Source organism: Helianthus annuus, chromosome 6 (assembly GCF_002127325.2).
Source record: "Helianthus annuus cultivar XRQ/B chromosome 6, HanXRQr2.0-SUNRISE, whole genome shotgun sequence".
Taxonomy (NCBI): Eukaryota; Viridiplantae; Streptophyta; class Magnoliopsida; order Asterales; family Asteraceae; genus Helianthus; species Helianthus annuus.
Window position 1 is genome coordinate 19,031,367 of NC_035438.2, and position 24,302 is coordinate 19,055,668.

At 40.5% G+C, this 24,302-nt stretch overlaps 2 protein-coding genes across 2 annotated transcripts; one reads left to right on the forward strand and one right to left on the reverse strand.

The window, feature by feature from the left end:
• Nucleotides 1-1,359: 1,359 nt before the first annotated feature.
• Nucleotides 1,360-5,678, forward strand: LOC110864904 (reticulocalbin-2). Its single transcript, XM_022114070.2, has 6 exons — nucleotides 1,360-2,163; nucleotides 2,781-2,883; nucleotides 2,990-3,055; nucleotides 3,178-3,351; nucleotides 3,472-3,568; nucleotides 5,358-5,678. Exons 1-6 carry the CDS (start codon nucleotides 1,599-1,601, stop codon nucleotides 5,481-5,483), a joined length of 1,131 nt encoding a protein of 376 aa, XP_021969762.1. The 5' UTR covers nucleotides 1,360-1,598; the 3' UTR covers nucleotides 5,484-5,678.
• A 1,029-nt stretch (nucleotides 5,679-6,707) lies between these two features.
• Nucleotides 6,708-11,289, reverse strand: LOC110864903 (protein PAT1 homolog 2). The gene is made up of 5 exons (XM_022114069.2): nucleotides 11,077-11,289; nucleotides 10,494-10,639; nucleotides 9,765-9,824; nucleotides 9,296-9,377; nucleotides 6,708-9,187 (listed from the first exon to the last, which is right to left on the reverse strand). The coding sequence occupies exons 1-5, from the start codon at nucleotides 11,114-11,116 to the stop codon at nucleotides 7,212-7,214; spliced, it is 2,304 nt and encodes a 767-aa protein (XP_021969761.1). The 5' UTR covers nucleotides 11,117-11,289; the 3' UTR covers nucleotides 6,708-7,211.
• Between the last annotated feature and the right edge of the window lie 13,013 nt (nucleotides 11,290-24,302).

Genomic DNA, 24,302 nt, shown 5'->3' on the forward strand with positions numbered 1-24,302 from the left:
TAAACTTAGGATGGAGTGAAGCTTCGTATGAGATTTTGAGATCTCGTATGAAGGTGTCTTCAAGTGGATAACTTGTAGGTGGGGTTGTGAGTTTTGTGGCTGTGAATGGTGCACTTTTCGGTGGCAAAAGGGCTATGCGAGTGGCTTGTTTCTGTGTTGCTGAAGTTTTCGATGCTGGTTTCAATGATGGGCCGGCTGTTAGTGGTTGTGAGGCGGAAGCGACAACTGGTGGTGGTTGCGTTATTGGTGGCTGTGCGGTGGCGGAAATGGTTAGTGGTTTGGCTGCCAAAACAGGTGATGCGGTGACGGAAACGGGCGGTGGAGATGGTGGTGATGAGTTTTGGGTTTGGGGGGTTTCCAACGCGGTTCGGAGCGATCGAAATTCGTTGAAGATGGCTTGCAACTGAGATTCGAGTCTCACAAGGGATTCATTCATCCATTGATAGAACTCGATTTCGGATAGAGTTTGAGCAGCCATTGGTCCAGGGGGATCACAACAGCTCTGATACCACTGATGTGGTTCCAGTCGGTACAACCGAATGGCCAGAAAATAGATAGAAAACTAGAAAGAATTTTAGAGAGATATTTAGACTAATTTTCATTCATATCTTGACTCAAATAATAGGTGCCATTTTATAGGCTTACAAAAGCATCAGAAAAAGAATATGCTAACAAACTAAACCCACTAACTAACAAACCTAATGTTACGGACTAAATAACTAAATATGCAAAACATGAAAGAAATGGATATGAACGTGTGCATGTATTCTGTCATGGAAATGTGGCACACATCAAGATGTTTTGGTAATAGTGGTTTAATATTAAAAACATGTCACGTAAAGCAATACCCAAAAAGAAAAATAAATAAAGATGAGTCATTTATCATTTTAATAATTCTTGTATCGTAAATAAAAATCTAATATTTATTTATCATTTTTAATAAAAAAAATCACAAACCAATCTTTCCAACACAATAATAATAAATGGGCTCCCACTATTTTCACACCTCTAAAATCTTATTTTTACACCCTATATGTATACGGCCCATATAGAGTTATACGGGCCGTATAACTAATTGTTGCACAAAAAAATGTCATAATGTTTTTTTGTCCATGTATACAAGACGTGTAACATTATACGACCCATATAAAATGTTACACGACATCACGACTCATATAAGGTTATACAACCCGTATAGAATGTTATACGACCTATTATTTTCTCTATGTATACGAGTTGTATAACATTATACGATCCAATATTGGTTGTGTCAAACTATTCTATACGGGTACAAGATGTATGAAATTAAGATTTTGGGGTGTGAATTATTATACCATAAAAGCAATATATTTATTAATATGAAATCACGAAATCAGCGAAACAGATCTACCACCGTTTTCTCCATCATGCTTTTCTCTCCAAAATCTTGATTCTTGATCTTCAATCCAATCTTTCCCACATCTCAATTTCACTCGCATTAAATTAACAAAGCACCCACAAACACCCCAATCTAAATCAAGATTTGACCCACCAAAATTACATAAAACACCCCACCGCCACCACCACAACCACCACCACCACCGTCACCACCACCACAAATGGGCAAACTCTCAGTCATAATCTACATCACAGTAGCCTTATTCCTCCTCCTATTAATCTCACATTCCCCCAACAAATCCCACCGGAACAACCACCACCGGCGCCACCGCCGCCTCAAACTCCGGTCCAACTTCACCACCACAACCCCATCAGACCACCACATCTCATTCGACCCACTAGTCGCCGACATTGAGCGCAAACGAGAAGACAAACTATGGGAAAAGACCCACTATTTTGAAAACAATAATAATGAACCGGAACATGAACCGGCGCCTGGAATGGAGGCGCAGCCGGAATGGGAGGATTTTATTGATGCGGAAGATTACTTGAATGATGAACACAAGTTTAATATTACTCATAGGTTGGTGGTGTTGTTTCCCAGTATTGATGTAGATCCTACTGACGGTTTTGTGACGGAACATGAGTTGACTGAGTGGAATCTTGAGCAGTCTCAAAGGGAGGTGTTGCATCGGAGTCAACGGGAGATGGAGTTGCATGATAAGAATCGTGATGGCTTGGTTTCTTTTGAGGAGTATCAGCCGCCCAGTTGGGTTCGTGATTCCGGTAATCCATGTTTTTTGTTGCAATGTTGATTTGATGCCATTTATGTTATATGTAGTTTAGATAGATTAAGATTAGTTAATCTTGACTGACTTCCCATTGAGAACTTTCTTGAATGCATAGTTGCTGAATGCGCTAGGCACACTCAAGGCGCAAAGGTATTTAGAGTCTCTGACCCAGTTAGGCGGGCCTCTTACTGGTTCAACACTTAATGGAACAGAGGTTGCCAAACAACCCGACAACCCCCTAGTTGTTTCACACCTGTTTATACTAGTGTTTTGGTGCCTGGTGGCTGGTGCCTTTGACTACTATGCTTGAACGTAGCCATTTGGGTTATTTCTGCATGTCAAAGTTTAGTCCCCTCTCTTTTTTCGTGTGCCAGCTAAGATATAGCCGGCTCCTTTAGCCGCTGGCTAAGATCTAGCCAGCCGGCACTTTATATGTGTGATTATTAGATCGGCTGCTTTGTGGACCCTGTGTACTTTTTAATGTTTATAGTGTTGGCTAAGTTTCAGCCTCTTTAGCCGGCCTAGCTTATATGGCGATTTCTGATTGGTTGGTTTGGTGTGTCTATTTTCTGTATTGGAATAATCAACTTACAACTCAATCTGGTTATCCAGATAATAGTTCATTTGGGTATGATATGGGTTGGTGGAAAGAGGAGCATTTTAATGCATCTGACGCTGACGGGGATGGTTTTCTGAATATAACCGAGTTCAATGAGTAAGTTTATTTCCTCTGTCGAAAGCATAGGCGTATGTGTGTAGCTTCTTTTTAAACTTCCATCTTGTTCGTTACCTTAATTTGTGCTATTTTTTGTTATGTCTAGCTTTCAACATCCTGCAGACACTAAAAATCCAAAACTTCTTCAGTGGCTGTGCAAGGAGGAAGTAAGGTGCCATACTATTTTCAACTACTTCGCAACGTTTTTTTTCCAGTAGCAACTACAAGTCACCTAATCAAAAAAAAAAAAAAAAAAAAAAAAACAGTTTTATTTATTTTCTTGATTTCCCGCAGGGAAAGAGATAGCGACAGAGATGGTAAGATAAATTTCAAAGAGTTCTTCCATGGACTCTTTGACCTGGTAAGAAACTATGATGACGAAGCTCATAATTCTTCGCATGAATCTACTGATTCATTGGAATCCCCGGCAAGAAACTTTTTCGCGCAGCTTGACAAAGACGGTGACAGGTAAATCTAAACCTAAGTAATATTTTTTTTATAAGATTTGGGAGTCCACAGCGAGCTTTTTACATATAGAGCATGTCCAAAACTACGTAGTTTTGACGAACCTAAGTTTTCCTGGTGTAGATACTTGTCTGATGTGGAACTGTTATCTATCATTGGAAAGCTTCATCCATCAGAGCGATATTATGCTAAACAGCAGGCGGATTATATTATATCACAGGTAATCATTTATAAAATTAATGTTTATTTGTATCTTGCCAGTTGCCATGAAGTTGCAGTAATTTCGTAGATAAATTTATTCTGACAAGCCTTAGCCTAATATGGTTTCTTATAATATATTTGTGTGCGTGTGATTTTGTATTTATAAACATACTACTTGCGCCACTAGAATAAGCATCATCATCATCATACTCAGTAAATCCCACCAATAGCGAAGCTAAGGTAGGGTCTGAGGAGGGTAAGATGTAGACAACCTTACCTCTACCCCGTAAGAATAGAGAGGCTGCTTCCAGTGAGACCCCCGGCTCGATTGTAGTTTTGCATCAAGCCTTAGACATAGGCACATAACACTCGACAATTGAGACAAATGCCGATTAGTGCATGTACGCCCTTGTCTTTCGGCTATCAACGCCACCACATGATGCATGATTAACCATCCGCCTCTTTTAACGTTATTTTCACGAAATTAGTAAAATAACGTTAGAATTAGTGCACTTTCACTTTTGCCCCCCCAAGCGCCCACACATATATACAGTATATTATATGCGCATCTATGCAATTAATATCGGTGATATATCGGTTATATTGGTCATATCGGTCCCTTAGTAAAATATCGGTGTCAAATATCGGTCAAAATATCGGTACCGATATTATCGGCGATATTGACCGATATATCACCGATATTTGACCGATATAACCGATATCTCACTGAATTATTGGTGTTATATTGCTATATATATAAATTCTGCATTATATTAAAAGTACCGATATCCCACCGATATCTCACCGAGATAACCTATATTTCAAATATCGGTCCTTGACCGATATCCGATATTTTACCGCATTAACTGCATATATGCGCATACCGCAAGCGGGGCCGCACCACTAGAAGAAGCATAGTATGATAATTTGGTATTTCTCAACAATGGTTAGTCTGCAACAGATCAAATGGCTTTCAATCAGCATTTTTTTTAATTTTATAAACAATAAGTATATTGAATGCAAACTATAAAAACTATTATTTGTTGATAAAAACAGAAATTTGTTGCCAAATTTAGGCCCAGTTGTGATCTGTTATCTTCTGACTGGTATATGAATTAACACTGGTAATTATTAAGTATTAACTATATATTAAAGTTTCATTTCATGCTCAGATCATGTACTTTATAAACTGGCGTGTTGTTCTAATGTTTTAATCTGTATGCGTTGTTGCAACTTGCAACCATAGGAACCAGTTAAAAAATGACAAACAATAAAGTTTTACCCTTTTATATCACTGTCAAAATTTAGCTAGTTTGACCTTAAAAAGCCAGATCATAGATAGACTTTTAGCTGCTCTGGAAATTGAATCTGAATTAGCATAGTTGTTAATAGCTATGAGCGCTATAGCGAATAGCATAGAGAAGCACTCATTCATCGCTATCTGATTTTGGCGCCTTCAAAGAGTAAATAGCGGGAATTTAGTTTTTTTTTTTTTTTTAAATATAAATAGCGGTAAAATGTACATATGCAATAGCTGGATTTTAGGTTTTTTTGTTAAATATACGTATAGAAACACAGTATTTGGATATATAATATACATATAAAATTTTCTTCTAGTGTATCGCTAAACATAAAATAGCGGCATAGCGCCCACTGTTTCATTGCTATCGCTATGTATCGTATATGTTACTTGTTGTTGTTGTCCACTATTCGCTATTTACAACTATGTGAATTAGGGTTCATTACAAGCGGATTAAGAATATGAAGTAGCAAATTCCCAAACCCTGAATTCCACATTTTTATTGCAGGCTGATACAGATAAAGATGGGCGGTTGTCATTGGCAGAAATGATCGACAGTCCATATGTATTTTATAGCGCCATCTTCAATGAGGATGAAGATGAAGATTATGAATACCATGATGAGTTTCGTTAAATCTGAGTTTAGGTAAAGACTAGGATTCATTTGATGTATGGATATTTATGTTTGCAGCATAGTTTTAGAGTTTGTTGATGTTCTTCATATGTAATAGCTAGGTTCTAAAGCAATTTTATGTCATTTTTCCTAATTTTGACTTCAGTTTCTGAACTATAGTTGGGATTTCAAATATAGTAAACACTTTTTACTTCATGTTATTTTTTATTTTTGTTGATTTACTAATGGCATATTTCAGGCATTTGATCAATATCGTAAAACTTTTATTAAGAGGATGTGTTATACGTAGGGGTTGTTTGTTTTTTCAGAGGTAAAACGTCTACAGACAACATCTGCAGACGTCTGTAGCAGAAGAGCCACTCACCTTCACATTTAACTAAAACTGTGAAAACCCAAACCCTTTACAAGACAAAAAAAAAATGTGTTTTTATTTTAAAAATAACTCAGTTTTCGTTAAGTTTATATCGGAATTTTCAGGAAAAAAAAATAAAAGTGTGTTTCATTATTTTTTTTAAAGCTAACTAGTACACGCTATTTGGAGAAAAATCAGACTAAACAACGTGTTTCATTATTTTTTTAAAGCTAACTAGTACAAGCTATTTGGAGAAAAATGAAACTAAACAACTTTGTTTTTCATATGGAAAAACAAAACGTAGAGGGACTTCTGTGAGAAAAAATAGAAAGTATTTTTATATGAAAAAAAAAGTTGAGGGACTTCTGTGAGAAAAAATAGAAAGTATTTTTATATGAAAAAAAAAGTTGAGGGACTTTTGTGAGAAAAAATAGAAAGTATGTTGAATTTTAATATGCAAAAAAGAAGCGAAGGGAATTTTATGAGAAAAACACAGAAAATAAGTTGTTTTTATAGCATGTCTCACAAATAAAAACTAAAATAAAATTGCCAAATGTATGGATTTCATTGGCTCTCTGAAATTGCTATGCTTATGAATTTTGCCTCACGAGCGGGAGGGTGCCCACAGAAGACTCACGCAGGCCATGGTGTTCACGTGAGCGTAGCTTACGAGGCACCCTACTTCCTCGAGGCCACGAAGTATAACACAAGCCCCAAGTGAAACATTAATATTCTTTTTGATCAATAGTTAGCTTTTATATAATGCTAGTTTAGTTATGTTTTTATCTAAAGATTTAATTGCAAGTTTGCAGCAATTGTTTTTCATCTTGTTTCAACTTTCAATTTGTGTTGTAGATGTATTAGAAACTGTAAGAATTTCAACAATACTTTCAACTATATGTTTAATGTACTAGATTACGCGATACACTTGTGTTAAATGATATGAATAAATAAGCAACCATCAACACAAATACACCGTTTCTTGTTCGGTTTGACCTGAAACTCAAATAACCCGTATAACAAATGGATCAGTTGGGTAATTCAGTTATAACCCATAATACTATCTCAATGAACAACACAAGTTCAAGAGAAAAAAACAAGAATGCAGTATTAGATCCAACGGTTCAGATGTGAGAAACCAGGAGGGCCACAAAAATACGCCTCCCCTTTCGCTCCGACCAGTGTACCTCCTATACACAGAAGTCATCCTACAAGTTAAAAACGCTCCAAACTTCAACCACCCGAATCCACCATTGCCGCCACCACCACCACTGCATCAGCCAAAAGTAACCACATTCGATGCCAAACCAACACAAAACGCACAAACCACTCATAACCTAAAGTTGTCATAAGTCAACCATTAGTAAAACATTAAGTCATTGTACAACGCTTTCGATAACATCCTCTGACAGGCACAATGCTGGCCTGACCGCTGGTGGTCCGTCTGTAGTCAACCCAGAAACACTCATGGACCGTTGTAAGAAATCAAGCAACATTTTCTTCTGATTACTATCCGTGTGTGGAAGACTAGCACGCAGCAGCTCAACCGGCATTTCCCCATTGATGCCACTAGCCGCGTCTGAAACGATATTTTCATCGCTCGGTGGGGTCCATGTACACATAGCTTGCACGAAACTATCATATTTTGATAAACAGTATTTCGTAAGAAGCCCAAAAAACGCATCAAACGAAGCCTGCCAAAGTTTCGGGTTTTGCAACCTGGGGTCGGTTGAAACTTGAGGGTTAGTTAACAACTGGGTGGCCCGGTCCAAAACCACTTTGAGAATAACCGAAGCCCCGTCACCAGAAGGGCTCCCGAGTGGCCGAAGTGGTGGTTGCTCTGAAGAACACACTACTGCCGCTAGACAAGCACTCAGAGAATTAAGATCCATTGACCCAATACACGTGGAGACGATTTTGACTAAACCGGTAACAGTCAAAGAAGCTTCACGGTCAGAAGGAAGACCGCCAAACAGAAACCTTAAATGACGGAAAATGGTCATGCATACTATTCGTGCAAGGTCACTGTTTGGCAAGAGAAGTCCAAGATATTTTGAAATGAGTTTCCGACCCTTGGGAAGAGACGCTAACCGTAAAAAGACAATATCGTCCTTCGGAGTCAACCCAACTGAGTTTGACTTTTTTCCAAGGGGGTCAACAAGCTGGAGCGATGTGGCCAACCCTTCAAGAAGAATCTGTCGTCTTTGCCTCATTTGAACACCGTTATCTTGAGGCTGCGTAAATTGCAGGAGACGATCGATGTCATCCACATCGAGAAGAAGACAGAGGCTGTCCTCAATTGTAATTCTGGCTGCAAGCATCGGTTCTTGTTCTAATGATCTCTCAGATGTTTTCTCTTCAGTGCCAGCTGGCGGGTGAACTTCAAGAAGCGGCTGGGGCCTACGGATGAACGGAAGCGAAACCCTTCCCTGAGCATCGATACTGAAAGTATTTTTCGTTTCCGTACTATTACGTGAAGACTTGGAAGAAGAATCTTTAAGATGTGAGGGACAGAAACGCGTTTTCGATTTTGAATCAGAAGAATTTCTAGCAACACGGGCTTGATGATAATAATCGTCGATATAAGGGTCGTTGCTATGAGTCGAAGCATGTTGCATCTTAATAACGGATTCAATCTCTTCCGCACTCATATATTTCGACTTGAATTGTACCCGATGTTTATCTTTATCACTTTTCTTATTACCGTCAGATCCCTGGCGGGAAAGACGGCCACTGTGCCTACCGCTCTTTTGTGTTGGTTTCGTTTTCAGATTACTTAAGTGTAGTGGAAGAGAAGAGAGTGGACTCAGTTGGAGTGGTGAAAAAGGACCAACCGAGTGATGACGTGGCGCCATAAACTGTGGGGGTAGCGACCCGTTATGAAGCAATTTCTGTTGTAGACCTGCATGGTCAACATATAGCATATGATTGGTCCAGTTTTGCGGCTGAGAATAACCGGAAAAGCCAGCTGAGATTAGGTGGGACCCACTCCCATTATAACCCCGGGATCCATGAAGGGCCCCGCTTAACTGCAGATTATTGTTATTCTCTAAAAAGGCTAACTGGGGATTAGAGATGGCGGGAGAAAGATTCGGAAGCTGTAAATGCTGATGTGGCGAGGAGATATTAGAAGCGAAGGAAGGGAATGACGGGTCGGGTATCAATCCGGGATCATTGACGAACTGATGTTCTTGAGGGCAAGATGAAGCTCTGTACAACGATTTTGCGTCTGAGTAGAGATGTGGTTGTGATGACCATCTTTTGTTTCCTTGATAGGTTTCGGTGTCGGAGATGTGTTGATCCACCCAATCGGTTAACTCTCTTTCTTGTAGCCATTCAGAGGCAGCTGAACCTGTAATTAGTTTTGATTAATTAATTGTAAAGATGACAAGCTTTAAATATAATATGAATAATAGTAAAAAAAAAATATATATATATATTTGGTTATTTATGCACTCACTTTCCCTTGAAATAGATCCAGATCCTGATCCTCTGTCACCAATAACTCCAGGGTGCCTAGGTCCACTAACTGATCTGTTCAACTGCAAAATAGAAGACATATTTGATATTTACCATTTAATTTTCGTATTTGGTTAACAACATAGGTTTTTATTAATGAAATTCAAAAGGTGCACAGAAAAGTATTGTTGTGTCGGACAAACCCGGCCCGACTCATTAGGACAAATTGACCATGCTAAAAAAATAATCGTTTTCCCTTTATCGGTTTCTCCAACCCGCTTATCCCACACCATAAACATTGGTAGAGTTTTTTAAACCAAGGACACAAGCAGAAATATAGTGTTTGTACCTCAATTTCAAGTTTACTTGGTTTGACTTGGCAAGAAAAATACTAAATTTTAAAAAGTCAAATCAAAAGAAATATATTTATTGCAAGCAGATTTGTGGTTGAAGACTTGAAGGAAACTGACCTTTGAAAATATAGTTGACAGATCATCTAAGTCTGATAGAGAGCCAACAAGCCCTGACTCCTGAAAATGAAAAAGCAAATTGACATGTATTAGTTTATATTTCTGCATTAGTGAAAGCCGACAAGAATATAGTAACTTTAGAAGTCAAAATACAAAACAGATAAGCATATAATGTATATATGTGTGGGCGCTCGAGGGGCAAAAGTGAAATGGTACAAACTTTAACGTTATTTTACTAATTTCGTGAAAATAACGTTAAAAGCGGCGGATGGTTAATCATGCATCATGTGGTGGCGTTGATAGCTGAAAGACACAGGGGTACATGCACTAATCGGTCTCTGTCCCGATGGTTTGAGTGTTATGTGCCTTAGGTCCAAGGCTTGATACAAAATTACAATCGAGCCGGGGGTCTCACTGGAAGCAGCCTCTCTATTCCTACGGGGTAGAGGTAAGGCTGTCTACATCTACCCCCCTCAGACCCTGCCTTAGCTTTGCTATTTGTGGGATTTACTGAGTATGATGATGATGATGATGATAAGCATGCAAACAAGATTATAGCAATTAGTCAATATAGCATCTCCAGCCTTAATGAACAAAAGAAAAGAAAAACAAGTAACACACGATGAACCGTTTGGCAGAACAATCATCAAACCACAACTAAAAACCAGAAGTTTCTCTATGCATAACAACCATCGATAATTTACGTCCACAACAAACAAACAAACATACCTCTTCTCTATTAAACAAACGGTATTCATCATCGCCAGGTCCATTTAGTGAATTATCTTCTTCACCTTCTAAACACCCAAAATCAGCCTTACCTAAACTATCTTGACCGAAAAAAGCATACTGTGATGCATCAAAGAGTTTGCCATCTGCATCACAATCGAAAATGAATCAGATTCAAAAAAATTATAAAAAAAAAAATTCTCAAAGTAACTATTAATCTTTAAACATATGAACAGAAAAACAGTTGCTGGGAACAGGCATTCATTCCCCACAAAACAAAACAAAAAAAACAATTACTTTATGCACATATGAACTGCAGATGATTATGAACCACTCACTCACTCCTCACTATCATAATTCATAATTAATTAATTCCCAAATCAGATTTGTAGATTTACATCTGAAACACATCTATGAAGCTTCTTTATCTTCAACACTTAGAAAATTCAAATTACCCAAATCAATTAACACAAATCATGAAGTCAAAAGCCAACCCAATTGACCAATCAATAAGAGGCAACAATTATGATTAATAAAGCCCTAATAAGAAGAAGATAAATGTTGGGTAAAGAAATGAGCTCACTTGATGAAGCCCGAATGATGCTGCTACCAGATCGGTCCATACCCACCAATCAAAAAGGGGTTTTGAAGGGGTAGATCAAGATCACCATCTAAGGAGGAGGAGCATGAATAATAATGAAAGTGATGAGTTGACGTTCTTCAACTACGCAAAGCTAAAAAAGGAAGCAGCATGACGCTTTCCCCTCCCCTACTTGTATATGGATCTAAAAACATTTTTTTATTAATTAATTTAATGAAAATAAACTAGTATATAAGTTTGTGTAGAATATAGTTGACACGTAAATAAGACATTAATGATGGTGAATTTAAATCAAAATTTGTGTCATTTGAGTTAGCATCATATAGACATTATGTCTTTTGGATGAACTTTTTAAAGTGAACTAATAAATTCATATGGTATCATCTTATTTACATATGATTTATACGGGCCGTATAAGGTTATATGGCCGTATAACCTTATAAGGCCCGTATAAACCATGTGTAAATAAGATGATACTGTGGTCGTATATATAGTATACGACTACTTTATACGGGTCGTATATATCTATACGGCTCGTATACAATGAATTTCCTTTATTTTATTGTTTTATTACTATTTGACGCGACGTATTATTCCTCGATTCACGTGCGAGTAGACGTAAGATTCTCTGATTCGATGTTATATTCCTCGATTCTCGTGCGATTTATGTGATTAGACGTTAGATTCCTCGATATTCGTGCGAGTTATTTGATTCGACGTTAGATTCCTCGATTCGCGTGTTAATCATTTGAAACGATGTAATATTCCGTAAAATTCTCTATATAAACGACACTAATTTCATTCATTTTCATTCAACTTCTATTCATTTCTTCTATTTTTCTCTGTATTCAAATTATTTACGCTATAATGTCGGGTTGGGGTAACTTTTTTAATGTGTTTGATAACGAGGCGAATCAGGGGAGTTATGATAACAATGAAGATAAAAAAGCGGGCATGTTTGATCTGAATGCTCCGTTCGATCCCATTCTTGCGTCTGATGCAGGTCAGGATAGTTGGGGTTTGGATGCAATTCAGCCTAATTATGCTGGTTATTATCTATCGCAACACCCGGTTAATTTTGAAGCCCCTCCTGTTAGTTTTGGACCACTGACTGATAGTTCTCAGTCTCCTCCCATAAGTGATGGACCGCCGGAGGGTCCAAATGCTGACCAGGAACGTAGTGAGTTTCAAAACAAGCAGGTATAACATTTAATTATACGTTTATTTGTTGTACGTTAACTATTTTAGTGTTTTTACGTTTGATGTTGTTTTTATGAAAACCTTAGATTAGGGTTGCTCAACGGGTCGTGTTCGCGGGTTGGTGGGTTCAACCCGAGCTGAACCTGAAAATTTTACACAAACCCGAACTCGACCCGAACCCGAAAATCGTATCATACATAACAACCCGAACACGACCCGAACTTTCGTGGGTTAATTTATGACGTAAAATATATTGTTAAAAAACATAATATAGTATAAATGTGTAACGGGTCAAGCCGCCAACCCGACCATGTTGACCCGAACCCGACCCGTTAACCCAAACGGGTTCGTAGGTTCAACCTGAAACTGACCCGAACCCGTTTATACTAAAGCTAAACCGATTGGTTAATCATTAATTGACACATATAAGTGTTTTCGTTAGAAATTCGCTAGCATGGATGAATTGGTAGAGTGGTGTAGAGACGTTGGACGCATAAATGGCTACGCCCTCGTCACCAAACGCACCATCTACGATAAACAGGGTAGCGGTCAGCCGTTAAAAATCTGGCTTACGTGCGATTGTGCCGGCGAGTACAAATCAGCAGCCACGGTCAGACGCAGCGAGACCAGGAAAACCGGTTGCAAGTTCCAACTGATCGGGGCATACAAAAAGAGGTTAGGTTATTGGGAACTAAAGGTTGATGAAGCTAAACATAACCACGAACCATTTTCTGTATCCAGAGGGTCATCCGTCCCTAATGAGGCTGACTCCATCAGAAGAGAGGACGGTGGAGCAAATGACGCATCAAAACATAAAACCACGAGACATTCTTGCTGCCATTAAAGAACAGAACCCCCATAATGTCTCAACAAGAAACACCATATACAACGCTCGGGCCAAATTGGGTCGAATGGAACAAGTCGGCGAGACTCCAATGCAGATACTTTTCGACCGGTTGGGGAAGGTTGGGTTTGTTTTTTACCATAGAACATCTCAAAATGGCGAACGGGTCGAGGATGTTTTCTTCATCCACCCGGAGTCGAACATGTTGTGGCGCGCCTTCCCGCATGTGTTGCTTATAGACGCCACCTACAAGACGAATCGGTACAAAATGCCGCTAGTCCAGATTATCGGCGTTACATCCACGTTGATGTCGTTTTGCATTGCTCATGCGTTCATAAGCAACGAGAAACAGGAAAACTTCACATGGGTTCTACAGAGGTTGAAACACTCATTAGACAGTGTTATGGAACCCCGTGTAATAGTAACGGATAGAGATCGCGCCCTAATGAACGCATGTGCAACCGTGTTTCCCAGGGCTAGACATTCATTGTGTAGGTGGCACATACAGCAAAACATCTTAAAACATTGCAGGAAAAGCTTTAAAACAGATGATCAATGGGAAAGGTTTCTTTACAAGTGGCGCGAGCTAATTAACTCAACGACCGATCATGACTACAACTACTGGTACGAGCGAATACGATCAAACTTGCCACGCAAAAAAACCGACGGTAAGTTTTATATAATTTTTGCTTAATAATCGTATTTATTTGACTTGTCTTAACTGCACTTGACTTTTATTACAGAGATTATGAACTATTTGGATTCAATCTGGTTACAACCATATAGAGACCGGTTTGTTTCGTTCTGGAGCGACCAACATCTGAACTTCGGTCAACGTACAACGAACAGGGCAGAGGGTCAACATGCCCTTTTGAAGCAGTACCTAGGCGACTCTAATTACACCCTAGAGAAAGTGGTACCACTTATCGATAAGCTCATAAGAAACCAGGTAACAGAAATCAAAGGCAGCATTGAAACAAGCAGGAGCCGAACATTGGGTCATCATAACAAACCAATATTTAATCTCCTACTAAAGAAGGTTTCACATGCCTGCCTAGAGTTGATATCAGACGAAGTAAATGAAATAGAAAAATTAATGTTATATAACCGTACATGCGCGTGCCGTTTGTATACAAGCTGTGGGTAGCCGTGCGCGTGTCGGTTGGTACCGTATACAACGAATGGTAATACATTATTCGACCAACCACATTTTATAATCATAGCCTTTCATCACGCAAAATCTTATTGACGTTTATGTTGTTTGTTGATATGTTTCTTAGGTGAAATGATCCCGTTGGAGTTGATGGACCCTTTTTGGAGAAAGTTAAATTTGGACTCCATAGTGGAACCGAGCAAGGTGGACTCTTTCGACTTAGACGGCGAATTTGCTCTTCTCAAACAACATTTAAGTGCTCAGCTGTCACACCCCAACCGATGGCGGAATCATCGGGGTGCGGCACTAGGCGAATCAGATTGCTCAAGAGAATCCATAACAACTATATTGCGATAATATTTATTACATTTGTCATCCCATACTAACAAACAATACAATCACATAAGTTATCACAGATTTCTTGTCCTCTCGAACAATTCAAATCCGACAACCTATAATTTAGATGAGTATCTAGACTTCCTAGCTTGATTTGATGTAAACTTCGGCTAAACCTGCAACATACGTTAAAACTTTGTCAATACAAAAGTATTGGCGAGTATACAGGTTTGATATGTGATAGTGTGATAGAATAAAAGTGCTGCGAATTTCCACATGCATAAACGTAATACACGACATATATACTCACAAAACTGATACTACCAGCTAAGTCCTCGATGCTCGACTCTTTGATGGCATAACTAGACCCCGTCGGGCGAAATAGTACTATACTAGTCTTGGTGGGACGTCACGAGTATAAGTCCTAGCATACATGTACTAGCATCACGTATATCTATGCAAACAGTTATTCGCAAGTGATAAATAGTCCAATTAAATCATTCGTTTGATAAGTTCGGTTTTTATGGAACGTATGTTACACCCAAAATTCGATAAAAGGGGTCAAGTATACTCACAGTGGTTGGTTGTGGATTGAAAGGAACACTGAGAATAGGTTAGCCTGAATAGTTCGATAACACAACGATGAGTAATGCGGAAAAAGTAAACAATGTGCTTGGATCGAGTAGGCCATTCGATCGGACAGCAGTTCGATCGAGTGGGCTGTTCGATTGGTTCGAAAGTCCGTTCGAACATCCATTCGATCGGCCGGCTGGCTCGATCGGCTGGTTCCTTCAAGTGGATTGTTTCTTCCTTTGATGTGAAGGATGTGTTTGTGTATGATGGTTTGTACTACCTTTCAGGTTGGCCGATCGAACAGCTGTTCGATCGGTTAGCCCAACCGATCGGCTAGCACTTCAATGTTTTCAAATATGTCACTCGATCGGTTGGCATGCTCGATCGGGTGACATTCCAATGTTTTGAAAAGTCTAAGTGTTTTGAAGTGTAGTATCTCATGATTCGAGTAGTAATGATCACAATCGAGTGGCGTAGTCGATCGAACAGTACCTCGTCAATACCACACCTTTGAGTTTGAGGGCCCAGGTGCTAGTCGATCGGTTAGCCTAGCCGATCGGCTGGCGTAGTCGTTCGGTTGGGCTGTTCGATCGAACAGCCTAGCCGTTCGGCCAGCTTCTCGATTTGGTTAACCTATCACTTAACACTTGGTTATTCCCGTTAATTGTCGATGTTTTAGAGATATTTTGACTACGAGTTGAACCACAAAACTGAAGTCCCCACTTAGCCCACTGACTCGAGCAGGAATCACCCAAACTCGGTCAGAGACGGTTTGGAACCTAAGTTTAACGTTTAACCCGAAATCGGTATATCTCTCGGTAGAACCCGAATCTTGAACCATGTGTTTGTTTAGAATGGTTTATAAATCGGTTCAAGCTTCGTTTTCACCGGTTTGAGTGTAAAAGAGTTGAAAGATAGATGAAAACCCATCTTCCAATCCTTTCCCACCGTGAAATGTTAAGATCTTTGGTAGATTTTAGGTTATTTATGTGGAAATCGGTTAGATCTAAGCTATTCATGGTGGAATGATGCCAAAACTTAGTGTTCTTGAAGAACACATGATGACATCACCCAAGAACACCTAGATCTTGGTGATTTCATGGATGAAATTCAAGTTTTGAAAGATAGAAAGATGTAGAATCGATTAATGAACAAAAACGTACAAGGATTAGAGCGTAATACTTACCGGTTTGAGAGAAATCTGAGATTTAGTGAGAAGAAGAGGCTGGTCGGTCAGAGCTTTTCCAAAAGTGGAAAGTTTGACAAAGACAGCCCTATTTATAGGCTTCCAAAAGAGGAGAGGGTCAGCTGATCGAACAGCATCCCTGATCGAGCAGCTGCCCGATCGAACAGCCTGTTCGATCGGCTAGCCTGTTCGATCAGGTTGCCCTGTTCGATCGGCTAGCCTGTTCGATCAGGTTGCCCTGTTCGATCGGCTAGCCTGTTCGATCAGGTTGCCCTGTTCGATCGGCTTGCCTGGTTTTGAGTGTTTCGCGATGATTTTTGATATTTCGACTTAGAACGATGATTTGAGGATGGTAGGATTTCCTAATCAAATTACTTTTAGTCCCAAATACTATATCTAACATACGAGCATCCTTACAACCATTTCGGGTTCGATTTCCATTGAGTTTGATTCACCTTTGAGTCTTGATTGATTTGATTGATTCACCACACACTTTAACATAAAAGTAAACATGCACAAGTAACACATAAGGCACACACACACGTATAAAAGTACTAGAATCTCCACACTTGAGTTCGATGATTGATTTGACTAGCCTGATCGAATTGATCCGTTCGGAAGCCTTTTGATCCCGTTTTTGGTGCGATTTCGACGGTTTGAGCCATATTTTCATATATTTATATAATTATTAAATTATTTATTATTATTAATCACAAAAGGGCCGTATATACGTATTTATGTATCCAATTCTCAGTGCGGTGATCGAGTTACGCGTGCCTTCGAGTGCGTTCTTCGATGTGATGTGCCACAATGATTATCGGGGCACCACTTACTCATATTGCCATCATCGTCATGACGGTTAGAGTCATAGTACTCACCCGATAACCCTCGTTAGCGTTAATTACTCACATTTTGACACCTCACGCTCATCGAGAAGGGTAGTTTAGGCCCATATTCGACATCATCGTGAGTGTTATGCAAAATAGGTTTGTAATAGCGATAGAATATGCGTAATTATTCGATTATACTTCGATTTAGCGATAAAATTGGTATGATTACATTATGATCCGAATCTCCGGTGCTAGGCGTAACGAGTGTGTCGAGTAGTAACAACGCACGAAGGTGCGGGTTGTTACAGTATCCCCTCCTTTAGGAAATTTCGTCCCGAAATTAATCCAATAGTAGGGTCGTAAGAGTTGATGCGATTGAGCGATTGATTACGATTTGACGAGTGAGAACGGAGAGAAGATACGATTCGATTACTTAGAAGTGATAACACATACAAAAAGAAATTTTATAGCGTTTTAAACTTACCAATACTCGATTAATTTCCGAAGTTAATTAAGAAAAATCTCCTCATGGCGCGGTGTCGACCGTTTTGATGTCCACACCAGCGCTATGTGGAGGGTTTTGTCATTTGATAACAGGTTTTGAGTTTTACATTTTAAAAGAATCAGGTGGCAAAATAAGTTTTAAGAAAACTTTCCTACAACGTGGGTTCGAGCGGAAGTCGACTGCCGAACCCTCGTTCTCGGGAAGATTCCTGTCGGTCATTGCAAAGGTTTTTAAGAAAAGAATTGGACTTATGAAATTTTCATTGGGCACGGAGCCAAACTGATTCAATGTTTTCTCCATGTTGTCAGGAATTTCATTTGTCCAACGGTTTTAGTAAAAATTTTATAAAAATAGGTTTTCCTTAATACTATGGAAAAATAACTTACATCGGGCCCCACGTGGCACCTTCCCACAAAAGTTCGTTAATATGGTTAAAACACTTATATATAGGAAGTACCAGCGGCGTATCCACCATGCTTTACCCATATTAACTCGGTTTCATGAGGCAGTGTCATGCGTGCCGATAAGACACAGATAGAATTTCGATTCCCTTGATCCTAGCGATGAGGTGCTAGACCGAGTTTTGAATAGAAATAAGTTGGATGCAAACCAAGCGTAGGCAGCGGGTGCGAGTAGTCCGGTCGCACAACGCTGATATGGTATGCTTGGTTGGGCAACGAATGACACGATTTTGATTCGGGTAAATGAGATTTCGATTTGATTCCACACGAAGTTCGCATGGCACGTTTCCACAAGACTTGCTAATATGACAAACACCATGTTTTCATATTAGTTTTATCTTGTGAAGCAATGTCATGCACCCTAACATTACACCACCTGCGATGACTTCCAAGTAACATTCGAACATCGATAGACAATAGATTTCAACAGATTGATAAGCGACGATTGCTGCGTTGCGAGTGATAGACGATTGATTGAACTGATTACACCACGAATAGTACTAAGGCTAGCCCACACGGCCTTTTTCCACAAAGTCAACTAATATGGTCAAAACATCACCATGTTTCAACCTTGTTAGTTTCGTCTCGTGAAGCGAGGTCTTGTGCGCTAACATGACACGTAGAATGCGCGCATTGATAAGTAATAGCGAACCATGATAAGAGTATCGAGTTGGTGGATTAGGTGCGAGGCGCGTTAAGAGTGGAAGGCGGCGAGTGATTCTCGATACTCGTCTAGCGAATCCACAATAGACGATCCACACCAGCTGATAGAAGTTCACACAATTGACAACAACTAGCGTTAGAGATTTCTAGACAAACACATGATGCGATTGCGATTTCGAGCCACTTATCGAATGATTTGATTGCGAGATTGATCCGGCAAAACTGCGATTAAGTTGCGTTCTAGACTTTACGACCAGTCTCGCGTTGCTCCAATTGCTCTTCGGGGTGAACTTACCTAAGTTCATCGATGTGGCAATTTGTGTACGCGGACTTACGTGAAGCCTCGCAGTGATGCGATTTAGTTTTGTTACGCCTTGTGATTGATGGTAGAGTGTCAAATTAACCATAATAGTATAATAGGTCTAATAACGTCCAACTCCACATGGCACTTTCTTCACGAAGTTTCGGTAGTATGGTAAAGCGTACCCCCGCGTCACCCCTACTACTTATGCCCCGTGCTTTGGTGTCACACTTTGTTGACACGGCCTTGACCGTGCTTTTAAACGTTATGGCACCATTAGAACTTCACTACGATCTCCGTGCACTGACCAAGATAATCCCGTGTGCACCCGTGATTAGTTGTCCCTTGCACGTATACCGTACCTCGTTCTAAGAGTGTTATAGGGATAAAATTCATAATATAGTACATAGTGCTAGCGTCTAGATAGTGCTCGATTGTAAGAGAAATAGAATCCACACACGATGATATATGAAATAAGTTCCAGAAATGATAGCGATAAGTCGGATTATTACAACAACATTAGGATCAAAATAACGTTGTTGTGGATACTTGCGGAGACGGCGGTTGCTGATGACTTCCTTCCAGGTCACGGTCCTGTACGGCACTGCGACGTATAATGCCCATACCAGTTGCAATTTGCGCAATAGCGACATTTTGCTTCTAGCGGGTGATGATACGTGCATGTGAAACACAGGGGATGAGATCCATTGTAAGCGCGTTGTGACTGAACTGGGACTGATCGGAGAGGTTCGGGTTGCGGCAGTCCAGTTGTTGAAGAGTCTGGGCTCACGGTCCTTCGTTTGCGGCTCGGTTGGGCTTCTTGAGTTGATGCAGTGTCGTCTTCGGATTCGCCTGACGATTTAACGGAGGCATTGTCGGAGCGATTCTTGGAAGAATCCTCCGAGGCGCGGTCAGATGAACCATCGACCGATTCTCCAAAGGAATCGTCGGATGAGTTGATGATGATTGCTTGATGAGCTCGTTTGACAGGCTTGTTGGAGAAGAATCCGTCCACGACTCGTTTGCTGTTGAGCTCTGCGGCTAAACGGTAGGCTTCTTCGATGGTAGTAGGTTTTGCAGCTTCGACAAAATCACCCACACACTCTGGTAAGCCACGAATATACTTCGCGATAGCTTTCTTCGGAGTGTCGACTTGACTTGGGCAGATTAAGCTTAAGCTGTTTGAACCTTGCTGTATAGCTCGCATTGTCACCTTCGGTTTGCTTGATTTCCCAAAATTCGTTCTCTAGCTTCTGGACTTCGTGAGGGGGACAATATTCTTCCTTCATGAGTTCCTTCAGCTCCCCCATGAGAGGGCGTAAGCTGCGGAGATCCCACGTTTGTTGCGTTCGGCGGTCCACCAATCGAGTGCTCGGGATTGGAATACTCCGGTGGCGCAAGTAGTTTGAAGGTCCTCGGGGCACCCACTCTGACGAAGGGTAACCTCGATGGCATCGAACCACTGGAGTAATTGAGAAACATCTCCTTCACCTGTGAAAGGCATCGGATCACAGGCTTTGAAGTGTTTGTAGAGGAATGCAGATTCCGTCTTGACGTCTTCCGGGGCTCGAGAGTGGCTTTGAGAGTGCACTTGCGCGACAATTTGAGGAATGAGCTTGACCACTTCCTTGGTCACAATTGAGGCAATCCTCTTATCGGCGCGTCGTTGGGCTTTTCTCCTAGCTACTCGTCTCGAGATCGAGTTGTTGGAAGGCATCTAGACAGAAGGATTCGGAATGAGATTCGATCATAATGATTTCTGAACTTTTGATGCGATTCGATTCGATCAAAACTCGGTATAGAACTTAATTAAACACATAGGAGCCACATAGGAAAATTCTAGGTTCCTAAATTCTCACATAATTGATTCGTTTTGTATTTAATACGTATAGATATAGTTGTAGGTTACACATAGATATTGATTCAGAATTCGCGAGGGCGCGGTAAGAGGAATAGCGTAAGCGAATTCGAGTACTTAGGCGTTTGTTTTGTTGCGATCATTCGGTCTTTGTTTTAGATTGCGATGGCTGTGCGGGTTGTGCGCTTTGTAAATCGAGGTTCGTAAATTCGATAAACCGAGAAATCGGTAAATCGTAAAGCTTAAATTTGAAAACTCATAGACGTAAACCATACACGTAAAATTTAGATGGAATGCCTTGGGTGTTTAGGCGTTGACTACCCAAGTAACCCGACTATACCCAACAAGTTCGGGCATACGCGTTGACCTAGAGGACTTATGCTTCCACTGGGATGCAGCTCCTGACATTCGTTCCTCTAGTCTTCGCGTAGCCTGGGTCGTTGTTATGGTCGTGTCCTTGGTGAGAGCTTTTGTAAACCATTTTATGGAGTGGAACGGTTGATTAAGGTATGGGTTTCACCCCTGGCTTAACAACTTCGTTCCCATTTGTGGTTGTGCTCATCGAATAAATCCGAGAGTTCCACCAGAATTTCGAGATGGAGACCTTTTGTCGAGATGTGGATGTCACTCCTAGCTCAACGAAGAGTTCTCGTGCTAGAAAAATACGCTGAGTGAGCGATCTTATCGAGAGTTCTTGGTTTTCACACCTGGTCTCGACTAGATCACTCGGTTTTGTTGTACGAGTAGTTTGAAAACATGTGTATTGTGTCGGCCTTAGGGAAGGCCAAGTAATATTCTAGCCTTAGGAAAGGCTCTTTGTGTGAAGCTATAGTATGCGGTGTTCACACAATAGTTGTAACTTTCAACAAATTCGATCGAGAGTAGCAAGTTGGCCCAAACAAACCCTAACGAGTTCGTAAGAGTTGGCCTGTGGGTACTTAGACTATAGACTAGGTCAATTTTCTAAGACATCGACCCGGACTAGGTCAAGTCTCAAACTTTGCCTAATTCCCTATAGTTATGGCTCTGATACCAATCTGTCACACCCCAACCGATGGCGGAATCATCGGGGTGCGGCACTAGGCGAATCAGATTGCTCAAGAGAATCCATAACAACTATATTGCGATAATATTTATTACATTTGTCATCCCATACTAACAAACAATACAATCACATAAGTTATCACAGATTTCTTGTCCTCTCGAACAATTCAAATCCGACAACCTATAATTTAGATGAGTATCTAGACTTCCTAGCTTGATTTGATGTAAACTTCGGCTAAACCTGCAACATACGTTAAAACTTTGTCAATACAAAAGTATTGGCGAGTATACAGGTTTGATATGTGATAGTGTGATAGAATAAAAGTGCTGCGAATTTCCACATGCATAAACGTAATACACGACATATATACTCACAAAACTGATACTACCAGCTAAGTCCTCGATGCTCGACTCTTTGATGGCATAACTAGACCCCGTCGGGCGAAATAGTACTATACTAGTCTTGGTGGGACGTCACGAGTATAAGTCCTAGCATACATGTACTAGCATCACGTATATCTATGCAAACAGTTATTCGCAAGTGATAAATAGTCCAATTAAATCATTCGTTTGATAAGTTCGGTTTTTATGGAACGTATGTTACACCCAAAATTCGATAAAAGGGGTCAAGTATACTCACAGTGGTTGGTTGTGGATTGAAAGGAACACTGAGAATAGGTTAGCCTGAATAGTTCGATAACACAACGATGAGTAATGCGGAAAAAGTAAACAATGTGCTTGGATCGAGTAGGCCATTCGATCGGACAGCAGTTCGATCGAGTGGGCTGTTCGATTGGTTCGAAAGTCCGTTCGAACATCCATTCGATCGGCCGGCTGGCTCGATCGGCTGGTTCCTTCAAGTGGATTGTTTCTTCCTTTGATGTGAAGGATGTGTTTGTGTATGATGGTTTGTACTACCTTTCAGGTTGGCCGATCGAACAGCTGTTCGATCGGTTAGCCCAACCGATCGGCTAGCACTTCAATGTTTTCAAATATGTCACTCGATCGGTTGGCATGCTCGATCGGGTGACATTCCAATGTTTTGAAAAGTCTAAGTGTTTTGAAGTGTAGTATCTCATGATTCGAGTAGTAATGATCACAATCGAGTGGCGTAGTCGATCGAACAGTACCTCGTCAATACCACACCTTTGAGTTTGAGGGCCCAGGTGCTAGTCGATCGGTTAGCCTAGCCGATCGGCTGGCGTAGTCGTTCGGTTGGGCTGTTCGATCGAACAGCCTAGCCGTTCGGCCAGCTTCTCGATTTGGTTAACCTATCACTTAACACTTGGTTATTCCCGTTAATTGTCGATGTTTTAGAGATATTTTGACTACGAGTTGAACCACAAAACTGAAGTCCCCACTTAGCCCACTGACTCGAGCAGGAATCACCCAAACTCGGTCAGAGACGGTTTGGAACCTAAGTTTAACGTTTAACCCGAAATCGGTATATCTCTCGGTAGAACCCGAATCTTGAACCATGTGTTTGTTTAGAATGGTTTATAAATCGGTTCAAGCTTCGTTTTCACCGGTTTGAGTGTAAAAGAGTTGAAAGATAGATGAAAACCCATCTTCCAATCCTTTCCCACCGTGAAATGTTAAGATCTTTGGTAGATTTTAGGTTATTTATGTGGAAATCGGTTAGATCTAAGCTATTCATGGTGGAATGATGCCAAAACTTAGTGTTCTTGAAGAACACATGATGACATCACCCAAGAACACCTAGATCTTGGTGATTTCATGGATGAAATTCAAGTTTTGAAAGATAGAAAGATGTAGAATCGATTAATGAACAAAAACGTACAAGGATTAGAGCGTAATACTTACCGGTTTGAGAGAAATCTGAGATTTAGTGAGAAGAAGAGGCTGGTCGGTCAGAGCTTTTCCAAAAGTGGAAAGTTTGACAAAGACAGCCCTATTTATAGGCTTCCAAAAGAGGAGAGGGTCAGCTGATCGAACAGCATCCCTGATCGAGCAGCTGCCCGATCGAACAGCCTGTTCGATCGGCTAGCCTGTTCGATCAGGTTGCCCTGTTCGATCGGCTAGCCTGTTCGATCAGGTTGCCCTGTTCGATCGGCTAGCCTGTTCGATCAGGTTGCCCTGTTCGATCGGCTTGCCTGGTTTTGAGTGTTTCGCGATGATTTTTGATATTTCGACTTAGAACGATGATTTGAGGATGGTAGGATTTCCTAATCAAATTACTTTTAGTCCCAAATACTATATCTAACATACGAGCATCCTTACAACCATTTCGGGT